This window comes from Aspergillus thermomutatus (assembly GCF_002237265.1).
Source record: "Aspergillus thermomutatus strain HMR AF 39 chromosome Unknown NODE_17, whole genome shotgun sequence".
Lineage (NCBI taxonomy): Eukaryota > Fungi > Ascomycota > Eurotiomycetes > Eurotiales > Aspergillaceae > Aspergillus > Aspergillus thermomutatus.
In genome coordinates this window covers 159,020-180,183 of record NW_020798065.1, presented here as the reverse complement: position 1 = coordinate 180,183, position 21,164 = coordinate 159,020, and the positions used below count along the sequence as shown (strand labels likewise).

Below are 21,164 nucleotides of genomic sequence, written 5' to 3'. Positions count from 1 at the left end.
GTACCTGTCAACCGACTCCTCTCTGGTTTGAATAATCATATTGCTGGATCCTACCATGGGTTCAACCTGCTATTTGGCAGAGATCTGCAGAGTTCTATACTGTTTTTATTTCTTCTTTGGATAAGTACTATTGCCAGAATCAGACCTCCATCCATGTTCATTCCGCGTATATGCATCTACCATACAATTACAATTAGCACAGAGTGGTGACACTACCATTCTGATCTAACTACGTAGCATATAGTAAGGAAATGCGATATCGGCATAGATCATGGAAGCAATCAGCGATCTGATTGGTCGAATCAGAATGCCTGGACTTATCAAAACAGACTAGCGCCAGGGGATGGTCTGTAAAGACTAAAGGCCTAAAGGGTCAAAGGACCATCGATGGATCGCCAAAGCAGGGTCAAACATGTCCAGAATTCAGAGCACATTTTCTTTGAGTCACTGGATGCCACCATTGTCAGACAGTGTCTTCGAGATAATGAAACTGACCACTTACAGTTCTCCCCATGCTGCTCGAATGCTTCTTAGCTTCACTTCTATCAAACTGTCGAGAATCTACACATCGGGGTGATCTCGTATAAGGCAGCTCTGACGCAGGGAAGATACGCTCTGTCTTATCCAGTTGGAGTGGACGTCTGTACGGAGGACAACGATGTAAAGATCAGCTGTGTGTCTTCACAGATGAAGCCCTGACTAGTATGCAACAGTTAATACTTTCTCCAGCTACCAGACGCACGAAGACGCACATACGTGGAAGAATAACAATACTCAGCAAAGCTTTCAATGGCGCCCCTGACGTTGTCCTGTCGTTGATTCCAAGTGACCAAATTGTCGAAATCATCTTCTCGTTCCACCCTAGGCACAATTCTTCGTGATTGTATGAGAAAAGGACATGGCCTCGATGCAACATGTTGTAACATCCACCTTACTCAATCAACGTCTTCCAAGTCATGAGTTCCTGGCACAGGTGAAATGCTTCTGGAAGCCATGAGGAGAGGATGTCTTTCAAGGAACCGTTCTGCAGGCGTTGCCAAGCCTATTTGACTTTGGTATGGCTCCGTGCGTTCAATATGTTCTTCGTTATCTGGCTCAGTGGCAACCACAGCAGCTGAGATTGCCTCGGGATGTTCATCAGGTCGCAGCTCGTGATGGTTCAATAAGGGGTGGTCCACTTCTGTCCACTTCCTGAGGGTGCGAGAGGAGGACAAGGCATCTGGATGGTCGGGTCCTAAGACTTTGTTCTGTAGCGCGATACATTGCTCCATTAGAGCCAATGCAGCTTGAATTTTCCCTTGGGATTTCCAGGTGATAGCCAGGTCGTCCATGCTGCTCAGAGTGCCAGGATGCTCTGGCCCCAGTACCTGCTTACGCATCTTCAGCACTTCCATGTCTAGGTCCTCTGCTTCCTTCCATCGTCCCTGACTCCAGTATGCCAATGCCAAGCTGGCCATGCTAGTGAGAGTGTCCGGATGCTCTGGCCCCAGCACCTGTTTGCGCATCTCTAACACTTGTATCTTTAGCACCTCTGCTTCCTTCCATCGTCCCTGTTCCTGATATATTAATGCTAACATGGCCATGCTGGCCAGAGTGTCAGGATGCTCTGGCCCTAGCTCCTGTTTGCGCATTACCTTTATCTCTAGCTCCTCTGCTTCCTTCCATCGTCCCTGATGTGAGTATGTTAATGCCAAGCTGGCCATGCCAGTCAGAGTGTCCGGATGCTCTGGCCCCAGCACTTGTTTCTGGATGTTTAGTACCTGCAAAAACTGATCTTCTGCTGCCTTATATCTTCCATCCCAGTAAAGGCAATTCCCAATCTTCAGAAGCATATCAGTGTATTTCTCCTGCTCCTGTCGAAATTCAACTTCTCCGACTAATGAAAGAACATGAGGTAGATATTGGCGCCACAGCTTCCGATTGGTATCGTCAGCGATTGGAAAGGCTTCACTCAATCGATCAGCTGTTTTTAAGATCTGCTGGCTGAACTGTTGGTTCTCCCTCATCCAGTTCCGGGTTGCAAGATGGACGAGTCGGTGAAGATTCAGAGGACAGTCTCCACCCTCCTCATTTACAAAGGAAAAGGCCTTGAGGAGGCCAATGGCATCGATAGTTTTCTTTTTCGATATCGTCTGGGGTAGCAAGGACCGCGGAATGTGGCGGGGATTGATGCAGGCCATGAAGAATAGATAGTCAATTGCTGTTTGATTCAGTTGCTGGATCTGTTGGAATGAAATCCACCAGGTCGTTGCGACAGGGTTCTGGATATCTTTGTACCGCCCCTCGTCCCCAAAGTCTTCACTCAGAAACTCAATCACATCCGGCTCATTCTCTTGCAAAAGTGTGGTGTATTCAGAAAGTCTAATTTCGTTGACATTGATAAATGCTGCCGCCTGGGTGATTGCCAGGGGAAGGCAGGTGAGCTCGTTAAGGAGAGCAATGGCTGCCTCACGATCATTTAGCAAGTCTTTCTTCATCAGTGAATTTCGTAAAATTTCAACAGCAGTCTCTGTGTCCGGTTCAGGGATCATTATCACATCAGATGACGCCAGTTTCACGGCTATCTGCCGGCTTCGGGTGGTGAAGAGAATGTGGCCTCGCTCGCTCTCAGGCAGAAAGTCTGCCATTGTCCACATCTCCAAATCATCTGCGTTATCAAAAATAAAGAGCCATTTCGCCGTGCTTTCCTGGCTAAGATAAGCCTTGACTTGTTCTTTGACCTCTGCCGGCTTTGTGTCAGTCATTCCTAGCTTTGATGCGATGCTCATGTAGGTCTGCTCCACGCTCTCATAGGTGGTACATGAGATCCAGAAGATTGAGCATTTAGGGTCTCGATTTCGCATGCGGTATGCCAGTTCAAGTGCGATTTGGGTCTTTCCAACTCCGCCCAGTCCGCAGATAGCAATTCTGCCAGGACCGTCCTGTTGCATGATCAATCCTTCAATTTTGCTGATTTTTTCTTGCCGGCCCACGAATCGCGAGTTCTTTCTAAAGGGGACCATCCAAATTGATTTCTTTGATGCACGTAATTCCTTGCCGTGGTGGTAAATGGGAACCACTGACAGGAGGACCTTCGCATAGGCGGCAGCCGCAAGAGCGGCATATCCTTGCCACTGTTTATTTTTGTGGGAATCACAGTAGTCGCAGATGCCTCGAATGGCAAGAGATGGGAGTTCGTCCATGAGACCGGCAGCTTCCATTTCAAAGCAGAGAATGTCCAGGTCTCGGGCAATGAAATTTCGAGTCCTCGCATCTTTTATGACCTGACCTCCGGAAGCGATCAAGCCATAATGGATGAGAGGCTCATTGGTTGCTCGCGGAGGCCGGTCTACCAGCTCTTTCTGATCACATGCTGAACAGTTTGCTTCCTTCCCCTTATGGTCATATGTCCATTGGAACAGCCAGTCGCACTCTGGTCGTGAGAACTTCCCCCTGATTTCTTCTTTCTGCAGTACATCGCCTATGATTTTGCTGACTAGGTTCTTTCCAGTCATATAGTCACTCTCCATTTGAGCCACAGCCTTCAACAAGACTGGAGGAGGTTTATTGAGGGATCCAGTGCGCTGAAAACGTCCTCCACGAAGTGTTTTGCCGTAGTCATACTGGATAACGCCGCCTGAGGTGGCAGTTGGCTTGCTAACCACAACATCACCAAGGCGAATGTCAGCGCTTTTGCTGGGAACTCCCCCTCCAATGCCAACCATCAATCCAAATCGGATATTTGGGTAGGTAGAAACCATGTGCGACACCACAGTTGAAGCAGATATCGTTCCGTATACACCCGATGGTAGGCATGCCATCACCACATTGTGGCCGCTAACGTTTCCAAGAGTGTAGACGTTGTGATCGGTTTCTGGCTGGGGCAGTGAAGCATGAACCTCATCCAACATGACCTTCGCCGCTGCCGTTTCCAGCGGCAAAGCGCAGATCCATGCCACTGTATAGTCGCTGTGTGATAGTATTCGGGAGGCCATTCTCATGGGTTATTGAGGATGTAACACATCAACATACAACATTCGCTCGCTGTCTCTCATCATGCAGTGGACGTTGTCGGTACATACTGTTGCAGCTGGTTAGGTGTGGGAGGGTCAATCAGCTCCATGAGGCTGAGCGCAAGGCTGCGTTTTAGCCAGCGCCATGGGGGAAGGATGTCAGCAGAAACAATGCTAAATTTGTAAGCCAGTCAAATGGTAAGCTAATCTTGTGCCCAATAATGCATGCTAGGAAGGAATAGCCCACCAACAGAGGCGTCAGTCACGCCGCTAGGCTGAATAGGGTGATATAACAGACAAATCACAGGCGTGAACAAACACCAGTTGGAATTCAACTCAATCAGAGTCACAGAGATGTGACAACGTCCGAATCAGTGCCAGGCTTAGTGCAAGATTGGTAAGGTAGGCCCAGGTTCGCATGCGTGGCTGAAACGAACCCCTTCCTCTCACTTTGTTTGTTTTGGGCCATAACATACTTATGAAGATGTGTTAAATGCGCAGGCGAAGCAGCGAGAGTGGTAAGCATGAATAATACATGATGTATATCAGGACTCAAAGGAGGTAGAACGCATATGGGCACCTCAGTAGAGGTCTTGTCAGCAGCGACACGGCGTGGTGATCCCACTTCGTCAGGTGCAGTTGAGCTGAAAAACAGACTTATCACCCGTATCAAAATTCAAAGGTGTAGTTTATATGGAGCCTATAGGTGACCCACTTGGGTGCCAATTTTTATATGTAAACTTTTTGAATGAAGTCTAAATGAACAATAGCCGGCTCTAGTTTCTTAATTACATCAACTTCCCTTCCTCAGTTGCGTAATCTTTAAATTCAGACGCAAGATCATCACGTTGAGTATGTATCCCAAGCCTTCCACAGAAGCGGAAGTAAGTATAGAGTAGAGTGTACACTTGCATTCATCTTCCTGACTTCTTCGCTCTCTTCAACCTGTCCAATGCCTCTGTTACCGTTGAGTCCCACATATGGAGTGTTCACAAAGGACCAGGGCGAAGCACCATAGTGCCATAACACTCATAATTCCGAAGAATCTTCGAATATATCTAGTGCCGGGGAGCCCATCTGATGCGAGATTCCGTGTCGTACACAGTCATTAGGATGCTTCCTCACAAAAGGCCTGGAGTTCAACCCGCCTCAGGTACTGGCTCGAAGCAGCAGGACAGCATGCGCTGCTGACGTTGCTTTTTGTCCTTAATGACAGCCCATCTTCCAAATGGTGTGCCATGCCATGTTGCACTCGATTGATGATATACCCATCGTATTGTCGATCCGAATGTCGAACGCAGCTGCCTCAATTGCTGAAAGCTTTTGAAACAGAAGCGGAGTAAGCATGGGAGAAAGAAGAAGAGAACATCGTAGGATATATGCGCCGAGAGGGGCTGTCGGGTGCTCCTCAGCATTGCCAATCGTACTGATGAACAGACGGTGAAGCTCTGCGGTAAGAGGAGCAATAAGCGGAGGGAAAATATATATTTATATGTATGGAGGTATGTCAGTGTCGAAACGAAGCTGGTGATCCATTGTCCAGCATGAGGTGTAAATCATGACACTCGACTCAGGCAGGAGAACATGGTAGCATTCAAATCGAATGCTAAGCATGAAGAGAAGAAGAGAAAGAGAAGAAGTATATATAGTGTAGAAGAGGCAAATATAACCAGAGTGGGATAGATATATCAAGCATCTGAAGAGGGAAAGCAGTGTGCAAGGCAGATCTGGTAGAAAGATGGGAAGTTTGAGAGAACTATCACATATATATCCAGCAGAGGCAGAGCTCGCTGAGCCTCATGTTGGATTGCACAGCAGCTCAACCATGGCAGAGAATCAAAGATGCATGCGCTGAACAACGATAGTGGTTGTTTGCAGGCTGTCTCGGAAACATACATTTATTTGCTAAAAAGTGTCGTCTTTGCTAGGTAGTAAACACGAGTTGAAGTGCCTCAAAGTCTCTTCGTTCTTTGACTGTCACTATTCTCTGTCCACAAAGATCTGCATGATATAAAGCCAGTACACTGCATCTCTATGTGTATCAACAAGAGTTTGGGACCGTTGACTGTATTTGTTCGATTCCTGTCCTTCAGGATATCGGAGTTCCCGCCTAAGCAAGGGGTACACCGCACCTTTGATGAGAAAATCAATACTCCAAAAGGACATCACCGTGGCTGATGCATATGAGGAGCCCAACCTTTAAGAAACTGCTGCATCTGTGGCTGTGCTCATGTACTCTGCAGCTTTCGCTAGTTGCAGTAGTTTAGGATTGCCTGGGATTGTGTCAATCCATTTTATGTCACATGTAGTGGAATAAAAGGCAGGTGGTTAGGCATTTGCTGATCGAACCGGGCGAACGACCTTGCCTTTCTCCCCATTCTGTACGCTCATCATAAACTCTTCTATGGCTTGCGTGCACCGGGCTGAGATGCCCTCTAGCTTGGAGAATACTTCATCAACGCGGCCCTCCGATGCGTGGGTACAACAATTTCATGATATCTTCTCGGCGTTCCTCGAGCGAGTTATTCGAGTGAACAGAACCCCGGCAAGCTCATTTACTGTGACCTGATGTTCTTGCCATTTCTCAGCGGCTAAAGAAGTCGAGATCTGGTCTAGTCCATGAATCCAGTTGACCACTTCCTGTCTCCGATTCTAACAACCTCACGACCGGTCATTGGAGTAGATCGGGCGAAGGACAAAGTCGATTCCTTCATGCGTTGCTGAAGTGGAGACTTTCCGGTAAACATTTGATGGAAACACTGGGATCTGAGGTGCTTCGTAGCTCTTGAGGGACTCTTCAAATTCCTTCATTCCTCCCAGACTTCATTCTCCGTTGATTGTCTCCGCACCTTTCGGTTAAATGAGGTGATTCGTACGGCAGCAGATTGGGCTTTAGAACTTGTTACCTCTGATGGGGGAAAAGGAATATTCCCCCAATCGGTCCACTTTGTCCTGAGAGCTGTATATAGGAGTCCCCAAACAGAGTCCCCTAACACATCTCCAGGCGGTAGTTTGCGGGCGCGGTAGCAGCTTGACCTGAACCATCATCCATACGTCTCGTGTCATTCCAGCCGTTATGTCGCTTGACTGCTTTGCCTGTCTCAAGATCCCCTCTAGCTTCTCACTCAACTTCTTGCCATTAGCATGAATGAGTATCCGTCGTTGACCTGTACTGCGTAGTCCGAACATTCGCGTCACATAGCTTCTGCTTGTCGTACCATATGAAAGTCCTCAAAACAAGTTGACTGTATCAGCATGTGGCTGCAACTTCTGGCGATAATCATTGAGATCATCCTTTGGAATCCCACGTTACCCTCATATATTGAGCTCTCATCTGATTCGGAGACCACCGGTGTTCATTCGGTCTTTGGCAGTCTCTCGATACTTGCGCGTCGCCGTGTTTAATTTCTGGAGAGTCTCAGAACATGATGCGATCATGATATCAAGTTTATCTTTTAAGACCTTTGCTTTCGAATCGGACTGCATCGCACGCTATCGTCAGCGGTATTTCCAGTGATTGAGAGAACAACGTAGGCAGAAAAGAGCCTGCTCAAGCTTTTTCAAATCCCGCGGAGCAGCGCTTCTGCCACTCGTAACAGCTGAATAGAGTCGGTACAACGGCTGACTGAGGAGACCATGTCCCTGATGAGAAGCCGGAGGACATGCTGAGCTGTCTTACTGCGTTGAATAATGCATGTTTGTCCGCGTTCAGATGATATTCCAGATCGAGGGGGAGCCTCCTTCCCCTCATATAGCCCGTCAACCCGTCTGAAGCTGTGCGAGGCTGAGGTCGAGGATCTGGTCATCGTGATTACGAGGCCAATAAGATCTGGAGAACCACGAACTCTGTGATCTTTTACTTTGATAATAATCTTGTAGCCCGCCTCAGACAACAGGTCCTTTCGCTGCTTTAATGACAATTCATGAAGACTGACTGATAGCATGGCGGTTGAACTCGTCTCCAACTGTACTTCGACGGCGGACCATTGCAATGCTCGTAAGGCAACATGAGCCCCCATATTACCAGAATATCGTCATATTGATCGAGCACATGGATCACAGAAGGAAAATCAACCCTCCATGACCATAGCATTGGTGACTCATGTTGATAGGTCATCCCCATCCGGTTAGCGCCGATGTCGCTCCCCGGATGAATCACCGAATAATTATTTGGATTCCGACCTGTCCATCACCTCTTCCTGACAACATTCTCCTCTTCAATTCATCAATTCCTTCATCTACAGCTTCCACAATGAGTGCTCCCAAGGCTGTCGCAGAGAACATGCTCTGGGGTGGTCGATTCACCCGTATGTACCCCCTACCCCAGTTTCAATTCCTCCGAATACAACTAACCTACTTATCTTTTGACTCACAGAGGGCCTCGACCCCCTGATGGTTCAGTACAACCAATCCCTCCCCTACGATCGTATCTTCTGGAAGCAGGACATTGCCGGCTCCCTTGCCTTTGCCCGAGCCAACACTAAGACCGGCATCCTGACCCAGCACGAGTTCTCCGAGATCGAGCGCGGATTCAAGCAGATCGCCGAAGAATGGAGCTCCAACACCTTCGTCGTCAAGGAGAATGACGAGGACATCCACACAGCCAACGAGCGCCGACTCTCCGAGATCATTGGTAAGGAGATCGGAGGCAAGCTGCACACCGGCCGGTCCCGCAACGAGCAGATCGCAACCGACATGCGCCTGTGGCTGCGGGACGAGCTGCGCAAGCTGGACGCCGTCCTGTGCGACCTCATCAAGGTCTCCATCGCGCGCGCCGAGAGTGAGCTCGACTTCATCATGCCCGGTTACACCCACTTGCAGAAGGCCCAACCCGTCCGGTGGAGCCACTGGCTGCTGTCGCATGCCACTGCCTTCGCCAGTGAGCTGCAGCGTCTGCGGGAGGTCACCCGGCGTGTCAACCGCAGCCCCCTGGGCACCGGCGCGCTGGCCGGAAACCCCTTCCAGATCGACCGGGAGGCGATGGCCAAGGAGCTGGGCTTCGAGGGTCTGCTGTACAACTCGATGAACGCGGTGGCCGACCGTGACTTTGCCATGGAGACCATGCAGTGGGGAAGCTCGTTCATGCTCAAGATCTCTCGCTGGGCCGAGGATCTGATCATCTACAGCAGTTTGGAGTTTGGTTTCGTCCGGTTGTCCGACGCCTACTCGACCGGCTCGTCGTTGATGCCTCAGAAGAAGAACGCAGGTGAGTTGCGTCCGTTCTTCCTCGTTCTTGATTTCAACTAACGAGAACAGACAGCCTGGAGCTTCTGCGCGGTAAGGCCGGCCGCGCCTTCGGCCACATGGCCGGCCTGATGATGACCATCAAGGGTCTCCCCACCACCTACAACAAGGACCTGCAGGAGAGCGTCGAGCCCCTGCTAGACCACATCAAGACCGTCAGCGACAGCATCCAGATCGCCACCGGCGTCCTGTCGACCCTCACCGTCCTCCCGGAGAAGATGACCGCCGCCCTGGCGCCCGAGATGCTTGCCACCGAAATCGCCGACTACCTCGTCCGCAAGGGCGTCCCCTTCCGCGAGGGCCACCACATCTCCGGCCGTGTCGTCGCCCTGGCAGAGAAGAACAATGTCCCCATGGACACGCTATCGCTCGAGCAGCTCAAGGCGGTTGACGCGCGCTTCGACGAGGATGTCCAGGCTTGTCTGGACTACGAGCGTGCCGTCGAGCTGAAGGATGCAGTCGGCGGAACCAGCCGCCGTGCCGTGCTGGAACAAACTGCCGTTCTCAGGGGTCTGTTGTAAGAATAAGAATCCGTGGTAATATTGTGTGTTTAGGGAATGAAAAGCGAGATCTTTCGGGTTATATGTTTTAGTTGGTATATAGAATACACTTCGGTTCTTGTCTTCGTCAGCTCTCCTAGTCAACATTAATCTATACTAAATTCACCAACAACAGTATACAAGGAAATACACATTAAGTCAAATGCATAAGAAGAAAACCACCAACTGTCAACCAAACAGCACGCCAACAATAGACACTAAGTATACATCCACACCGAGATCAACCACCCGGTCCAGCACAAGAACCACGCTCTCACAACAGCAATCCAACAGCTCCAACAACAAACTCAAACCCCCGTCCCACTCTCAAAACTCTTCCTCCACTCCCCTGAACGCCCGCCCTCCTCAAAATGCATAAAGCTAAGCACATGGCTGAGCCCCTCCCCAGGACCAGGATACGGATCATCCCCAGGAACCCTGTAATCGAAGTTCGCGCCCAGGATCACCCCGTCCGGCGTGATGATCGACGGCAGCTGCGGCTGAGCCGACTGCTCAGTCTCGGGATCGGTATGCTGCGCAGGGAGCGCCTGCCGTCGCGAGGGAGGGATGTTGATTAGCTCGCTTTGGGAGTATGCGGCCAGCTCGGCGCGTTGGCGGTAGAAGCCTGTGTCTGAGAGTTCGGGGGTTGTTTCTGCGAGGTTGGGGGGTGCGGGTGCGGGTGCTGGTGCTGGGGTGGATGATGGTGGATGGGGACTGGTGCTTGTGCTGAGGCTGAGATGGGGGGAGGGGTGGCTTGTTGTGGATGATGCTGGTGGTAAGGAGGAGGAGCTGTGATGGGTTGTCACGGTGGGTGCTGAGATTATACCTATGTTTGTGTTTGTGTTTGTGCTGTTGGTGGATGGTTGGCTTATAGTGTTTGATGTTGCTGAAGTTCGGTCTGAGCCGGGCACCGTTAAGGCTTGGCTGGAGACTGGGATGGATGGCGTGTTGTAATTTGGTGCTGAAGCATGAAGCAGGGTCAGTTTCTGGGTTGAGAAGGACTCACGTAGGGGGCGTCGTATCTCACCATCAGGCAATTGTTCCTCGTTCCCAGAGCCAAAGCCCCTACTGCTTGCAACTGGCAGCGCTTTCTCATGGCTCTCCTCACGAGTCACACGCCAGCTCAGCAAAACAAACCGTTTACCATGCTTCTTGCGAGATCGGTAAACTAGGAATAACAGCCCGCTCAGCAGGATCAAGGCCAGTACAGCTCCCACAACACCCCCGATCAATGCGCCATGGTCCCTGCCAGGACTCGTATTGGCAGTATCTGTTGCCGGTGCAACGGCCTGAGTCACAGTCCGAGACGCAATGATGCCTGGGATGTCTCCCTGCGAGCTTGTAGACGGGGCGGTGGTGATAGCTGCCGTTGGTGAGGTCGCTGTTGTAGTTGAGGTAGCTTTGGAGGTGTTTGCAGTAGTCGCAGTTGACAGTGTTGTCTGGTTTTCTTGATCGGGGCATACCCCGGTATTGCACGGATCGACTGAACAACAGCCATGGAATTTGCCCTTGGAGCAAACATACCATTGCTTGCTGCCGGTGCAAGTGTTGGCTTGACGGGCGAGATGGCGAGTCATCTCTCGACGACTAGAGACGTCAACTAAGTCAACTATACACCTGCACTAGCAGAAGACAGGATCATAAATTGAAATGAGAGTGAAACAATAACAAGCGAACGGATGAAGAAGTGAGATCTTCAGGGTCGCCGGGACAGTGGTTACCATGGAGTAGGCGCCATGTGGTCGTTCTGAGTCCAAGAAAGCTAAAAGGAAGTATGAGATGCACTGAGCATTGTTTCTTTTCCCGGAACGCACATGGCTATGCAAGTCGTCCTGAAACATCACCACGCCAAAGAGAGTGAGCCATACGAAGTGGCAACGACTTAATGACTCGAGTTCTTTGTCTGCCAAAATTGCGGCGAAGTCCTTGGTGTAGAACCATTCAGTCCTATGGAGCCGATACCGGCCACCATAAGGATTACGGACACAGGGTTCGTGGCGGAGGACCGGTGATGGCCTCATTCTTCACCGTCGAATCCGAAAAAAATGAATAGAGCTATCGGTTGCAATAGTGACATTTGCCTTGACTCGAAGGATCAGCACTCTGCATCACTAGGCGGGATTGAGCTGCCAGACATCACTGAATCCAAGCCCATTGAAGGGATGAAACCCATTGACTTGATGATGTTTGAGGACCAGCATCGTAGGCGTTGGACGGGCCGTAGGGGTGGTTTCTTTGTCTTAAGACTAGGGAATGACAAACAAAGAAAAGGCCCGAAGGCACTCTACACAACCGGATTAGGCCATTTTCCATAAAAGTCAAAGCCAAAGAAAGTTCGAGGTCACGTACCATGGCAGCAGAAATTGAGAGACTATCCCCGGTCATCCAATGAGCCTCCACAATGTCATATAGCGGTTTGAATTGAGGAATCCTAACTTGGATGGGATAGCATATATCCTGACGCAAAAGAAAACTCCAATTGTATATCAGAAACTGCTATGGAAACAAATAACGTGAGTACACCTAACTCATCGCCCGAATGGCAAAACATGGATATACAGTTATGACACAAGAAAATGCAAAAATTTCATGACGCTCCTTTTTATCAATCCACCCTCCACGGTTCAGCAAAGCAATTAAGGGCTGACGGGTCGAAAATCCCAGGGCCCCACCTTGAGATTGACCGGATCCCGTGGCCAATCCAGCCTCATTGAAGGTATGTGAATGTTCAGAGATTACTTCACATCAAGCGCAGAGGAATGTATCTAGTAGACACGCTTGAAGGGAGGAACGCTCTTGCACTCGTTCTCGTCGAGGGTCTTGTGTTCGACGGCACGGTAGCTGAGGTCAATCTTACCGTGAGGGTTCTTTTGCCAGGTGAGAGTGTGCTTCATCCAGTTCTCATCATCACGCTCGGGGTAGTCCTCACGGGCGTGGGCACCGCGAGACTCCTTGCGGTTGGCGGCGGCAACTGCGGTTTGAGTACTAGACGACATCTTGTTAGCATCTTTCTGGAAGATTTGATTTCTGAGAGGATACATACGCGCAAGTGAGCAGGTTACGAAGTTCGAGAGTTTCGACAAGGTCAGAGTTCCAGATCATGCTGCGGTCCTTGGTACCGACTTGGTCGAACATCTTGTCGATGGCGGTGATCTTCTCAACACCCTCATCCAAACTCTCCTGGGTACGGAAGACGCTGACATCAGACTGCATGGTCTTCTGCATGGCGTTCCGGATCTCGTGAGTCGACTTGGGGCCTTCGGCGTTGCGGACGAAGTCGAGGTCTTTGATGGACTCGGCACCAGCGTCGGCGCTCAGCTCACGGTGGGTCTTGCCAGGGGTGGCGATGTCACGGACACGGTGAGAAACGGCACGGCCGAAGACAACGAGGTCGAGTAGCGAGTTGGCACCCAGACGGTTAGCACCGTGGACGGAGACACAGGCGGCCTCACCACAGGCGTACAGACCGGGGACAACCTTGTCGTTACCCTGCTCATCCACAGTCAAGACCTCACCGGTGTACTTGGTGGGGATACCACCCATGTTGTAGTGGACGGTGGGCAGGACGGGGATGGGCTGCTTGGTGACGTCGACACCAGCGAAGATGGAGGCGGTCTCCGAGATACCGGGCAGACGCTCGTGCAGAAGCTCAGCGGGCAGGTGGCTCAGCTGTAGGTAGATGTGGTCCTTCTCGGGACCAACACCACGGCCCTCGCGGATTTCAAGGGTCATGGAACGGGAGACGACGTCACGGGAAGCCAGATCCTTGGCGGTAGGGGCGTAACGCTCCATGAAACGCTCACCCTCGGAGTTGAGCAGGTAACCGCCCTCACCACGAGCACCCTCGGTGATCAGGCAACCGGCGCCATAGATACCAGTGGGGTGGAACTGAACGAACTCAAGATCCTGGTTGGGCAGACCAGCACGGGCGACCATGGCCATACCGTCACCAGTGCAAGTGTGGGCGGATGTACAGCTGAAGTAGGCACGTCCGTAACCACCAGTGGCCAAAACGGTGTGGTGGGCCTTGAAGCGGTGCAGGGTACCGTCCTCCTGGTTGTAGGCGATGATACCGCGGCACTCACCATCCTCCATCAGCAGATCCAGGGCGAAGTACTCGATGAAGTAGTTAGTGTTGTGGCGCAGAGACTGTCCGTAGAGAGTGTGGAGAAGAGCGTGACCGGTACGATCAGCGACGGCGCAGCAACGGTAGGCCTGACCACCCTTGCCGAATTCCTTGGACTGACCACCGAAAGCACGCTGGTAGATAAGGCCATCCTCGGTACGGGAGAAGGGACATCCGTAGCCCTCGAGCTCACGAACACTAGCGGGAGCCTCTCTGGTCATGTAGTGAATGGCGTCCTGGTCACCCAGCCAATCGGAACCTTTCACAGTATCGTACATGTGCCATCTCCAGTCGTCAGGGTGCATGCTGCACATCGAGATTAGCGCAATCATCCAGGACACAACTCCATCAATCATTGACATACTTTCCCAGAGCAGCGTTGATACCGCCCTGAGCGGCAACTGTGTGAGATCTCGTAGGAAAGAGCTTCGAGACACAGGCAGTGTTGAACCCGGCTTCCGCCAGACCGAAGGCGGCACGCAGACCGGCACCACCAGCACCGACAACAACGGCATCGTATTCGTGGTCCTACCGTCAATTAGGCCAGCTTGTCCCCATGCTAAGCGACAGTCACTTACAATAACAGGATACTTCGAGGAGATGTAACCAGTAGCCTCCTTGGCGCGCAAAGGGCGGTTGGCGAAGATGCGGGCTGGAAGAACGGACGGAGTTAGTGAGGAGCGGGAGGTCATCTTTGCGGAATTCAATGCGTACCTGCTGGCCTTGTCGAGGAGAAAAGACGTCTCTGGTCCCTCAAAGCACGGGAAATCTGCGAAAATATGCGAGTCAGCACGGCGATCCTATAAAATCAAGGGTTGTAAAATCGCTGAAAAGACCCTCGGGTAACCGACCTTCGAAGCGGGAGCTAGGCTCCGCAAGCTCAGGGAGCTCATTGTGGGCGGATCAAAAGAAAAGAGACACAATCCTATATGAGTCTGAGAGGAAGCTATCAGATGAGGGGGACCAACAGCGCAAAGGCAGTTGTTTAGTGGGAGTAGGAGGGGAGAACAGGCAAGACGAGATCAAAGCCGGTGGTAGTATTCATGAGCTGCACTTTTGGATCGTCGGTTCTTCTGAGGACAGGAAGGGCCGGCTGACATAATCTTCCCTCACTTGCCGACGGGGAGGGCCGGGGCCGAGACAGCCAATCAGCTAATGCGCAGTAGTAATCACCTCGGGCAGCCGGGAGCTTCTCATTGGCCAAAAAGGGCAAGGCACGTGGCCGGTCTTCTATTAACCCGGCAGCAGCGAAGAATTCCGGGGTGAGTGGCCGATGAAGACGATGAGACTGAGTGATTCTGCAGATGAGCTAAAAGAGCTCGAAGAGCTACAACGCTTTATCCTCTTCAATAAATCTAGAGAGCTAAACGAAGAGCCAGCACGGTAAGGAATAGCGACGCATGGGTGGAAATCGGCTATCGGCCTTGGAATTTAAATCACGTGACTATACGTATATCGCATATAACCTATCGATCGATCGATCGATCCATCATAGTATGGTTCAGAACATACTTGGGTACGCAGTGAGCATGTTGGCATCTGATAATGCACAGTAGATTGTATTAAGGAACCATCATAGACCGAATCACCGAGCTAAATCTGATCATACATCCATCCAGCCATGCAATGTAACCCAGGATGCATAAAGACGCCATCTAATTGTACTGCATGTATGTCGCCGTCGAGTTGAACTTGAGGTTGCCCTTGATGACCTTGTCCACAGCGGCCAAAAAGTCCTTCTCCGTAGCGACCTTCCGCCGCGCCCGGATGGCAAACATGCCAGCTTCTGTGGCAACACTCCGTAGTTCCGCACCGGTAGCATTAGGGCACAGTCGGGAGATCAGCTCCCACCGAATGTCCCTCTCGACTGACATACTCTTGGCATGAATGCGGAGAATGTTGGCGCGGCCTTCAACGTCGGGAAGCGAGAATTCGATCTTACGGTCAATACGACCAGGACGCATCAGGGCAGGGTCCAAGGTCGACGGTCGGTTGGTTGCAAACATGACCTTGATGTTACCACGGGCATCGAAACCATCCAGCTGTGTAATCAACTCCAGCATAGTACGTTGAACCTCGTTGTCACCGCCAGCTCCGTCATCGAAACGAGCACCACCGACCGCGTCGATTTCGTCGAAGAAGATGATGCATGCCTTCTTCGTCCGGGCCATCTCAAAGAGCTCTCGAACCATTCGTGCACCTTCACCAACGTACTTCTGAACCAACTCGCTACCGATGACCCGGATGAAAGTGGCGTCAGTCCGGTTAGCGACTGCTCGAGCGCAAAGGGTCTTGCCGGTACCGGGAGGACCGTACAGCAGCGCACCCTTGGGCGGATCGATACCGAGGTTGACGAATCGTTCCGGTGACAGCAAAGGCATTTCGACAACTTCCCTCAGCTTCTCAATCTGCTCCTTGCATCCACCAACATCGCCGTAGGTCACGTCCGGTTTGTCTTCGACAGTCATCATCGTCACGCTAGGGTCGATCTTAGGAGGAAGAGGTAACATGATCTGGTACTTATTCCGGTCGACGCTGTAAAAAATAATCAGATTTGCGAAAGCAACAGAAACCGTAGCCACTTACCCGACCCTCATGCCTTCTTCGATATCTGTAGGGCTCACTCTCTCCCCTAGATTCACGACAAACTTGGCGATCTGCTTGACGTTGATGACATATTTGCTCTTATCGGGATCCTTCTCGTCGGAAATGATCTTTGTACAACGAGCCACCTGCAATGGCTGCTCCTCTGCCATGCGTTGCCTATCTGCAGCAACATCCCAAAGGTGTGGAGGCGCAAGACCGGTGTCGGATTCCTACCTAGGGTCAGCCAAGATCCGGAGATAAAACGCACCAAGATTAACAAACCTTGACACCGATCTTCTCGTTTACGCTCGCTTGTTTGTCCTTGATCTGCTTTTCGAGCTTCTTTAACGCGGTCGCGTAGGGAGCGGCGCCGTATGTCTTGAGTACTTGAATGTCACTGTCTCATAATCAGCCGATGATTCATTAATTGCATTTGAGGCTCAGCTTGCTTGCAGCCGCAACATACTCGTCTGTGAGAGGTGTGATCTTCTTCTCCGGCTCTTCGTCGTCAGCGAAGTTCTTCCTGTACTTCTCCCAGTTCGCTCCCGTGGCGCTAGGCATGGTGAGACTGGACCACGAAACCGGATGACAAGGAAGGCTAGGGGAATAAAGTAGTCAATACAGTCGTGACGGGATAGGGATTATGATGAAAGGACGAGGTCGAAAGAATCTGATGAGATGGATGTGTGAGGTGAAGCTTGATTGGGAAAGTGATGTGATTGAGCTCTCAAGCTTGAGGTGCTGTCACCGACGGGTTCCAGCTGTTGACGCTAGTGGCCGCCAAGCATCACCACCGCCAAAGCAACTTCGAAGAAATTCCCAGAGCCGCTTCCAGAGTCTGGATCTACTCCCCCTCACCACATCCGCGTCTCTGTCGAATTTCTAGTTTATTTTTGTGCTACTATCCGCGGAAATATCCAGAATGGCGACCGCAGTCTCCCAGGGGGTCCCTGGCACTACCTTCAAGGTGTGTGGTTTCCACGAGTCAAATACTGCTTGTGGGCCGTTTTCTGATACTCGCGCAGGACAAGGAGAAGCCTATGGCGGTTCGGACAGCCAATATTCTGGCTGCTAGAGGTATTGACCATTATCTTAACGTCTGCATGACATGATAGCTGATGTGATTCTAGCCGTCGCGGATGCCATCAGAACAGTATGCAATCTAGAGACCCATAAATGCTGAAGGTGAGGGGCTAACGGCTTCACAGTCTCTGGGGCCCAGAGGAATGGATAAGATGGTATGGTCATGGCCAAAGTTACATGTTGGTCAATGCTGACTGTCATTAGATTCAAACACCCAAGGGAAACACAATTATCGTACGAATTCCAGTCTCGAACTATGCAGCTCGGCGCTAACCCCTCCATAGACCAACGATGGAAACACGATGTTGAGAGACATGAGCGTGATGCACCCTGCGGCCAGGATGCTTGTCGATCTGAGTGCTGCTCAGGATGTCGAAGCTGGTGATGGAACAACTTCCGTGGTCGTGATCGCTGGTAGCTTGCTCGGAGCCGCCGAGCGCCTGTTGGGCAAGGGTATCCATCCGACCATCATCTCCGAATCTTTCCAGAGAGCCGCTGCTGCTGCGGTGGAAATCCTCCAAAACATGTCTCGGCCAATCAACCTGATGGACCGTGCTACTCTCCTGCAAGCCGCTTCTACATCGCTATCGTCCAAGATCGTATCGCAGCACTCTGGTCTCCTTGGCCCCATGGCCGTGGATTCGGTGCTCAAGGTGATCGATCCTAAGACAGCAGACAATGTGGATCTGAGAAACATCCGGATTGTGAAGAAGGTTGGCGGTACAATTGAGGACAGTGAGATGGTTGACGGTCTCGTCTTGAACCAGCCCGTCATCAAGAGCAGCGGCGGCCCCTCAAGAATCGAGAAGGCCCGGATAGGCTTGATTCAGTTCCAGCTTAGCCCTCCCAAGCCCGATGTACGTTGTATCTACTCCAAAAGCACGATACAGCTTGCTAATGTATGGACGATTGCAGATGGAGAACCAAATCGTTGTCAACGACTACCGTCAAATGGACAAGATCCTCAAGGAAGAACGCCAGTACCTCCTGAACATGATCAAGAAGATCCAGAAGACCAAGTGCAACGTCCTTCTCATCCAAAAATCGATCCTCCGTGACGCCGTCAACGACCTCTCCCTTCACTTCCTTTCACGACTCAAGATCCTTGCAATCAAGGACATTGAGCGGGATGAGGTTGAGTTCCTGTGCAAGAGTCTCGGCTGCAAGCCAGTCGCCAACATTGATTCCTTCACTGAGGACAAGCTGGGTACTGCTGATCTTGTCGAGGAGGTTCAGGCGTCCGGTGCTCGGTACGTAAAGATCACCGGCATCAAGGCACCTGCCACCGCTGCCAACCAGACCGTGTCTATCGTCGCTCGCGGTGCCAACAACCTGATTCTGGATGAGGCCGAACGGTCTCTGCACGACGCTCTCTGTGTCATTCGTTGCTTGGTTAAGAGGCGCGCCCTTATCGCCGGTGGTGGTGCCCCTGAAATTGAGGTCGCTCACTCTCTGGCAAAGCGGGCCCGTGAGCTCGCTGGCACCGAGGCTATCTGCTGGAAGGCGTTTGCGGAAGCCATGGAGGTTATTCCAACCACGTTGGCCGAGAATGCTGGTCTGAATTCGATCAAGGTTGTCACAGAGCTGCGACACCGCCACGCTCAAGGCCAGCACAATGCTGGTGTCAGCATCCGTAGTGGCGGTGTGCGGGACGACATCACGGAGGAGAACATTCTGCAGCCGCTCTTGGTGAGCACCAGCGCGATCGAACTTGCGGCTGAGACGGTAAAGATGATTATGAGAATTGATGACATCGCTCTCTCGAGATGATCTGGAGGCAGATAGGTCACAGGAGATCAGATGTGGTGTATAATGATAAGTAATTTTACCCAAAATCAAATGATTTCAGAATATAGATGACCCATCCAATGCATATAACTCTTACGCTGCTTACAACTTACACTTGTCTCGTGCTCCCTAATCTTTCTAACTGCTCACGAGTCAAGCTATGTCAGTACTTGGTTTGAATGCTGCCCGATCATTCAGGCTGCAATCTCCAGGGACTCTGCGAATGTCGTCACTTTGACTCGTTGAAGCCAAACACGGTCGCTCTACCTTGGTTCAACAGCACGAATTTTTCGCATGTAAGAGGCTGACTGTCGCAGAGGTATAAAACAGACCAACACTCCCGTCTCTTCTTCTCACTTTCACCTCTCTTCAACACTCTACAGTCGTTCGCTTTACTCGCAACAAGCAATATTCTTCACTCGCTTCATAACCAACTACAAACTTTCGCTTGTCTCACAGCAACTAAACACCATGAAGGGCCAATCCATCACCTTCATGAAGGGGCTAAAGGTCATTCTCGCCCAGATGGAGACATTTCCTCACAGGTACTGCCACAAGCGGGCAATCAAACGAGCTGCCACTCCCCCACCAACCATCGATCTCGACCTGGCAGACGATGAGCTCTTCCCATGCGATTGCACTCTACAGGGCATAAACTCCCTGGATGTTGCCTACTTCCGCAATCCACTACTCAGCTCGCTCAAGACGAAGGAGTGCGGCCTGGACTACATCAGGCGCGCCCTCGACCCCCTAGAGCCCATGAGCACCTGCAAGCGGTGCTCGGAGAAGGAATACGTCCGAGCCTTCCTCCATCTGCTCTGCTCAACGATCCTGCAGAGGTGCCGGGCGTTCTATCAGCACCTGGTCCGGACGTACGAGGGCAAGGACCAGCAGCCTCTTTTGCATAGTGATTACCAGCTTGCAACGGTTGAGGAACAGGCGGCGCTGCTGTGTATGTTCACTCATGTCGAGGTAAAGCGGTTCCACGACTGTGTGGGTCGCATTATCGAGATGCTCAGAGAACAGCCCATGTTCGATGAGGATTCGTGGGCCCTCATCAAAGGTCAAGCCTATAAGCTGGCCATCGATACGGCTGAGCTTCGCTTCCGATCGATCCACTGCTAAAGTCGCTCACTCGGGTGGGATAGGATGAATTGAATTTGAGACACGCTTTGTATCTTGTTTTCGCAAATACCCAGGAAGATCTAAGGAGTTTGGAGTTATTTGGCTATTCTACAGGTTTACGGGAGTGTACTGGGGTTGATATGGTTCATTCTGTATTCTTTTGCTTGAACCAGGCATTTCATGTATGTTTACTAAAGACCGACAGTCTCTCATGAAGTATTTTTTGACATTTCGCAATTATTACTTTTCTGATCAGGTCCTTCTTGGAAGCCCAGGTAGAAATATACTCAGCTTGGTTTGATATACAAATTGGTAACAAATTGCTAATTAGGACCACACCCGTTCCTGCAGTACCTAAAACATCACAATCATTTCTAGCGATAGATAGATGAATTTGACTTGCTTGATATTCATTGAAGTACGTGAATAGATCGAGATACCCAAAAAGGAGCTCAATAACATGAATAAGATTGGCTGCCAAGAGGCGCCAGATAGCACTGCCGCCATCAACAACAGCTTACCCCAGAGTCCATCAACCACTGTTCCCACTTTTCCATTCCTTGACTTTCTTTGTCTATTGACGAGGAATTGACCTTCTGTTGACGATGATTTCCCTGTTGGTTTGATAATATTCTTAGAGACGGCTGTAAATTAGCCATCCTGACTGCTACAACCTCGTCC

At 51.0% G+C, this 21,164-nt stretch overlaps 7 protein-coding genes across 7 annotated transcripts; 3 read left to right on the top strand and 4 right to left on the bottom strand.

The window, feature by feature from the left end:
• Positions 1 to 935: 935 nt before the first annotated feature.
• Positions 936 to 3,974, bottom strand: CDV56_109374 (uncharacterized protein; the record flags this gene model as incomplete). The annotated part of the gene is made up of 1 exon (XM_026762993.1): positions 936 to 3,974. The coding sequence occupies one exon, from the start codon at positions 3,972 to 3,974 to the stop codon at positions 936 to 938; it is 3,039 nt and encodes a 1,012-aa protein (XP_026617828.1).
• Positions 3,975 to 8,244: 4,270 nt separating this feature from the next.
• Positions 8,245 to 9,757, top strand: CDV56_109336 (argininosuccinate lyase ARG4; the record flags this gene model as incomplete). Its single annotated transcript, XM_026762955.1, has 3 exons — positions 8,245 to 8,299; positions 8,368 to 9,198; positions 9,249 to 9,757. 3 exons carry the CDS (start codon positions 8,245 to 8,247, stop codon positions 9,755 to 9,757), a joined length of 1,395 nt encoding a protein of 464 aa, XP_026617827.1.
• A 326-nt stretch (positions 9,758 to 10,083) lies between these two features.
• Positions 10,084 to 11,352, bottom strand: CDV56_109325 (uncharacterized protein; the record flags this gene model as incomplete). Its single annotated transcript, XM_026762944.1, has 2 exons — positions 10,084 to 10,427; positions 10,782 to 11,352. 2 exons carry the CDS (start codon positions 11,350 to 11,352, stop codon positions 10,084 to 10,086), a joined length of 915 nt encoding a protein of 304 aa, XP_026617826.1.
• A 1,188-nt stretch (positions 11,353 to 12,540) lies between these two features.
• Positions 12,541 to 14,794, bottom strand: SDH1 (succinate dehydrogenase [ubiquinone] flavoprotein subunit; the record flags this gene model as incomplete). Its single annotated transcript, XM_026762913.1, has 5 exons — positions 12,541 to 12,760; positions 12,819 to 14,207; positions 14,266 to 14,429; positions 14,480 to 14,701; positions 14,753 to 14,794. 5 exons carry the CDS (start codon positions 14,792 to 14,794, stop codon positions 12,541 to 12,543), a joined length of 2,037 nt encoding a protein of 678 aa, XP_026617825.1.
• A 762-nt stretch (positions 14,795 to 15,556) lies between these two features.
• On the bottom strand, positions 15,557 to 17,048 carry rpt1 (proteasome regulatory particle base subunit RPT1; the record flags this gene model as incomplete). The annotated part of the gene is made up of 4 exons (XM_026762887.1): positions 15,557 to 16,436; positions 16,488 to 16,717; positions 16,770 to 16,884; positions 16,954 to 17,048. 4 exons carry the CDS (start codon positions 17,046 to 17,048, stop codon positions 15,557 to 15,559), a joined length of 1,320 nt encoding a protein of 439 aa, XP_026617824.1.
• A 361-nt stretch (positions 17,049 to 17,409) lies between these two features.
• On the top strand, positions 17,410 to 19,340 carry CCT4 (chaperonin-containing T-complex subunit CCT4; the record flags this gene model as incomplete). The annotated part of the gene is made up of 7 exons (XM_026762866.1): positions 17,410 to 17,454; positions 17,513 to 17,564; positions 17,618 to 17,640; positions 17,696 to 17,725; positions 17,775 to 17,804; positions 17,855 to 18,427; positions 18,486 to 19,340. 7 exons carry the CDS (start codon positions 17,410 to 17,412, stop codon positions 19,338 to 19,340), a joined length of 1,608 nt encoding a protein of 535 aa, XP_026617823.1.
• Positions 19,341 to 19,829: 489 nt separating this feature from the next.
• On the top strand, positions 19,830 to 20,483 carry CDV56_109233 (uncharacterized protein; the record flags this gene model as incomplete). Its single annotated transcript, XM_026762852.1, has 1 exon — positions 19,830 to 20,483. One exon carries the CDS (start codon positions 19,830 to 19,832, stop codon positions 20,481 to 20,483), a length of 654 nt encoding a protein of 217 aa, XP_026617822.1.
• Positions 20,484 to 21,164: the final 681 nt, after the last annotated feature.